Raw genomic sequence first — 5000 nt, forward strand, 5'->3', positions numbered from 1 at the left:
TCTTCAGGGGATATAATGGTTACAAGATTGTGAACCTTGGTGTTTTTACGTTTGTTACGTAATGATGCTTTTTTGATACACTTATTTTATGTTTACAGTCATATGGCTTGTTTAATTTTATTTGTATATTTGTTTATCTTAATTGGTACCAATATTTAATTTCAATTGTTGTGTATTTAATATTGCAAAGAGTTTTGCTTTGTACATGTGATTGAGAATGTGAACTTTTCCCAGGTCTACCTCTTTGACGATTTATATTTGAGTTCACAATCTTGTACCCATTATACCCCCTGAAGATGATTCCTGGACGGGAATCGAAACATCGGGTAAATAAACCATTCAATTGAGTCTGGTGTTTACAATTTTCCAATTTGGATCCCAGACTTCGAATCTTCACATGTATTATATATATATATATATATATATATATATATATATATATATATATATATATATATGTATATATATATATATATACTGTAAATATATATATATCATATTTATATATATATTATATTTATATATATATATATATATATATATATATATATATATATATATATATATATTCATATATATTCATACATATGTACATGGTTGATGATTGATTGATTCATGAGTTTTTGGCCGACGGTCAGGCACTGGGACCAAAATGATCATTCAGCGCCACAATGAATTTATGAAAATTGAAATTAATGAGATGTTAATGGAATGAATTTAAAATAAAGATAAGTTGCATAGTACGACTATGCATATGAATAAAAATCAAAATGAATTTAAAAATTTGAATGAATAAAATCAAAATGAATTTTGAAAATTTGAATGAATAAAAACCAAAATGAATTTAAAAATTTGAATGAATAAAAACCAAAATGAATTTATAAATTTGAAAAAATTAAATTCATATATATGATGATAATGAATTAACGAATACACAAAATAAAGTAAGATCTAGATAATATTTACATAAAAGTTAGAGCTTATAAAACAAATTAATTTCTTTTAAAAATTTAACTAGTCCAGCTACATCTGCGTCATCCCCTAAAAGATTTGGCATGGGCTTGCCAGCAAGCCCATATTTACGTCGAGCTCTAGCATACAGCTGACAGTGCATCAGAATGTGACCAATTGTCAGAGGACTGCCACAATCACACTCGGGTGCATCTGATCCTTCTAACAGAAACTTATGTGTCAGATGGGTATGACCCATTCTCAACCTACTTAGGACTATTTCAGTTCTCCTGTCAGCATGGAACACAGAAGGCCAGTATGATGTGTTAGGCCTAATGCTTTTATATTTCCTGTTAGTGGCAAGAAGAGGATCAGACCAACGGTCCTGCCACTTCTGTCTGATGTAAGACTTGATAGGTTTATACAGATCAGAATGGGGCAATTTTCGCACATCAATTCTGCTTTTCTTACAAGCTTCCTTAGCTTCTTCATCAGCCACTTCATTCCCTCTTATTCCCACATGGGAAGGGATCCAGCAAAAACACACAGATTTATGACGGGAGTGAATGAATTGTAGCCACTCTTGTGCTTTTTGTCCTAGCGGGTGGGAAGTATTGAACTGGCATACAACATCTATGGCACTTTTTGAATCTGTATATATATCAAATTTCTTAGCTTTAGTTAATGAAGCTTCTTTTAAGGCATGGACAATTCCTGTTAGTTCAGCTGTGAATGACGACGCTGCATTGGACAGCCGTCCCAATCTCGAGTGGTCTCTGGTGACAACTGCACAACCAACACCTTCATTCGATTTAGAGCCATCGGTAAAAATTTTAAAATCTTTAACATGCTGTCGGTCATGTTCTAAGAACTTTGCTCGAACCACTTCTGGAGGAGAGTTCTTTTTGACAATATTAACTGAGCAACGCTCAACTTGTGGTACCAGCCATGGAGGGTTGTCTGGATATTTAACAGGTAAAATATGTTCATCAAGGAAACTGCCATTTCCCAGTTGATCTTTAGAACGAACATGGAGAGGCTTTGTATTAGCTCTATAGTTTACTGACAGGTTCTGATATATCAGTTTGAAGGTTGGATTCTCTGGAGTACTTTTAATTCTTGCTAGATATCGTAGACCTAGCTCCTCCCGACGAAGGTCTAAAGGAAGCTGATGACAGTCTACATAAATACTCTCCACAGGAGATGTTCTGAATGCTCCAGAGCAGATCCTTAAACCCATATTGTGAATAACATCCAGTTGCTTCAGTCTTGTTTTACATGCTGAAGAATATATTTGGCAACCATAATCCAACTTAGAGCGACATAAAGCATCATAAAGACGCAGTAATGATTTTTCATCTGCCCCTCAATCAAAACTGGACACGACTTTCAAAATATCCAAAGATTTTCTTACTTTTCGCTTCAAGTTATATATGTACATGGTGATACATAGAATACACCTTACAAAATCTTATAATTTCTCAAAGGTTTAACATTTCCTTTTTGTTTTCAGGTAAGCCAGAGAGCGCAACTCCAAGTTTCATTTGACACGAGATGGACAGTGAGTATTAGATTTCGGTTCAGGAGCGAACAAAGGCCATTGAAGTTTACTTTGTAACAAAAATCAACCGCTCGTGTCCATGGTTTTATTCTATTTATTTATTCGTTTATCTTTTTATTTATCTTTTTATCTTATTTTTCGCAAATTGCCTGAAAAGAAATTAAACATGTCTTTTGGGAGTTTGATCTGAGTTGTGTGCTTTGATTCGGCCATTCACTTATGAGGGAGAAAGGATCTTTAAGTCCATCTATTTTGATATTTCAGGGAAATTAAAACTCGTAATACTAAATGTTTTCGTCTATTACGACATCTTCAGAGTACGAAGATATCGTAATAGACGAAAACGTTTAGTATTCCGAACTTCAATTTCCTTGTGGTTTCTGGTTGATCATTTCGTCACGTGATTTTTGTGATTATTTTTGCTATTTTGATATATTATATTATATATATTATATATATATATATATTATATATATATATATATATATATATATAATTATATATATATATATATATAAGGAGCTAAGATAAAAGGGAAACAAATGTGTGGATGTGGGATAGGTGGTGTATGCTTTGGCTGGCTATCTTTCTAATGTAGGGGAAGTAACTTTTTAGTATATAGAAATATAGAGACGTATATATGATAAGTGTTAAAATCCATATGAAAAAATGTTAAAAAGTTCTTAGGTGGGGAGGTTCTGAGGTACAGATACCATAGCAAACAACAAGACCCATACAAAGGTGCATTTGATTACCAGAATTTTAGCACAAGTTCAAGATTAGGAATGATGGAGATATACATTCACAATTAGTTACATGGAACGTGGAGTTATTTGAAACATTCTGTACAAAGATCTGTTTATAATTACTTTAAGCTTCTGTACAAAGCGTAAATTCTCGTCTCAAAGGCACGCTAAGAATGACTACTACACGTTTTGCCAGCGTATTGTTATTCTTCTCTCCAGTGATTGGGGTGCATTTTCACCCATGAAGTCATGTAAACAAGCAAAACATGAGGCTTTGATCATCAACAGAGGCTGGAGCAAATAGAAGCTCCCTTCGAGTGTGGAAAACAAATTGGTATGCATTAGGACACTGCGGTATTCGTTGGTCCATATTTTTTGAAGACGAAAGACGGTGGCGGAGTCTGAAGTGGAGGGAGTAGTCAGGGGGCTCGCCGAGTCTTTTCTTAGATCCAATCACACCAAGCTTACGACCTGTTTCCGACCACCGGCGACCAGGTCAGTTGCAGGTAGTCTTTGGAAGTCGCTTGTAGTCGGTAATAAGATAGATAAATAGATAGGTCGATAGATATATTACAACACATACTGAATATTCCCCAGTACAAAGATTTTCAAGATCCAGTGAGTGGAGACATTTGGAATAGGGACACAGGAAAAAATACAGACATTCTTGACTTATTGTATTAACACTTCAATTCTCATAATACATTACATTTTATTATATATATCATATTCTACTATATCATATGTTATATAATATATTGTATTATAATATATATTGTATCATAAGTTATAATATATTACATCATATCTTACTAAATAATATACCATATATCAAATTATCCTATTTCAATTTATACTATATCATATATATCATACTCTATTATATGTTAAGTTATATTATCTATTATATCATACTATATTACATTATTTCATATCACATCATATTATATCATACGTTATACTATATCCCAGTTATGGAGAAATCCTCTCGCATTTAAGAAAGGTAACCCTTTCACTGCAGAAATAGTTTCTCTAAAGTAAAGTAATCAGAAATAGGTTACCATAGATACTATATACTAAAATCGTAAAACCCAACAAAAGGCCAAACCGAGAAAGACTCGACTAAATTACCCTGCTATCCAAAGGGAAATAGGATAAGGATATGCCCCTGCAGAATAAAATCGCCTGACGGCAGATCTAATATGTAAAAACGAGTGGGATAAGGTTATGCCTCTGCAGAATTAAATCGCCTGACGACAGATCTAATATGTAAAGACGAGTGGGATAAGTATATGCCTCTTTAGAACAAAATCGCCTGACGGCAGATCTAATATGTACTACGATCATGAAACGCTCTACTTTGATCTTCTGTTGCCCTCTGGGACTCGATTCTAATTAGGGGGACAATATGTGTCGCAGTCAAAGGGTGCAGGACGGCATATGTAATGCTCATATCAAAGGCAGAGGATATGTGTATTAGATGAGCCACGATGATTTTTAATTACTTCAAATGCTCAAACTTTATCTCTAATGTCACCTTTACCTCTCTCATTTTTCCCTTAGTCGGTTCATTGCTTATGGGTTCTTCATTTATTTATTCTTATTTTATTCACTTATTTTGGGGGTGCCTGTAGTTAACTCAATTGTGCTGTGTTATTGCTTGATTTAATTGAATTTGAGGATAAGAAATTTCTTTACGGGTCTTGTTTGTAGATTATTTTTTATTGTATTCTACTGTATTA

The 5000-nt window shown here is 33.5% G+C and overlaps 1 protein-coding gene across 1 annotated transcript in view; it reads right to left on the reverse strand.

Annotated features, from left to right (window-relative positions):
• Positions 1-2191, reverse strand: part of LOC143027585 (uncharacterized) — a 7268-nt gene extending 5077 nt beyond the window's left edge. Inside the window, exon 1 of the mRNA XM_076188921.1 lies at positions 1084-2191. Coding sequence (XP_076045036.1) covers positions 1084-2191 — 1108 coding nt within the window. The remainder of the gene's footprint in view (positions 1-1083) is intronic.
• Between the last annotated feature and the right edge of the window lie 2809 nt (positions 2192-5000).

The sequence above is a fragment of the Oratosquilla oratoria genome, chromosome 1 (assembly GCF_046742065.1).
Source record: "Oratosquilla oratoria isolate Oo_2021 chromosome 1, ASM4674206v1, whole genome shotgun sequence".
NCBI classification, from domain to species: domain Eukaryota; kingdom Metazoa; phylum Arthropoda; class Malacostraca; order Stomatopoda; family Squillidae; genus Oratosquilla; species Oratosquilla oratoria.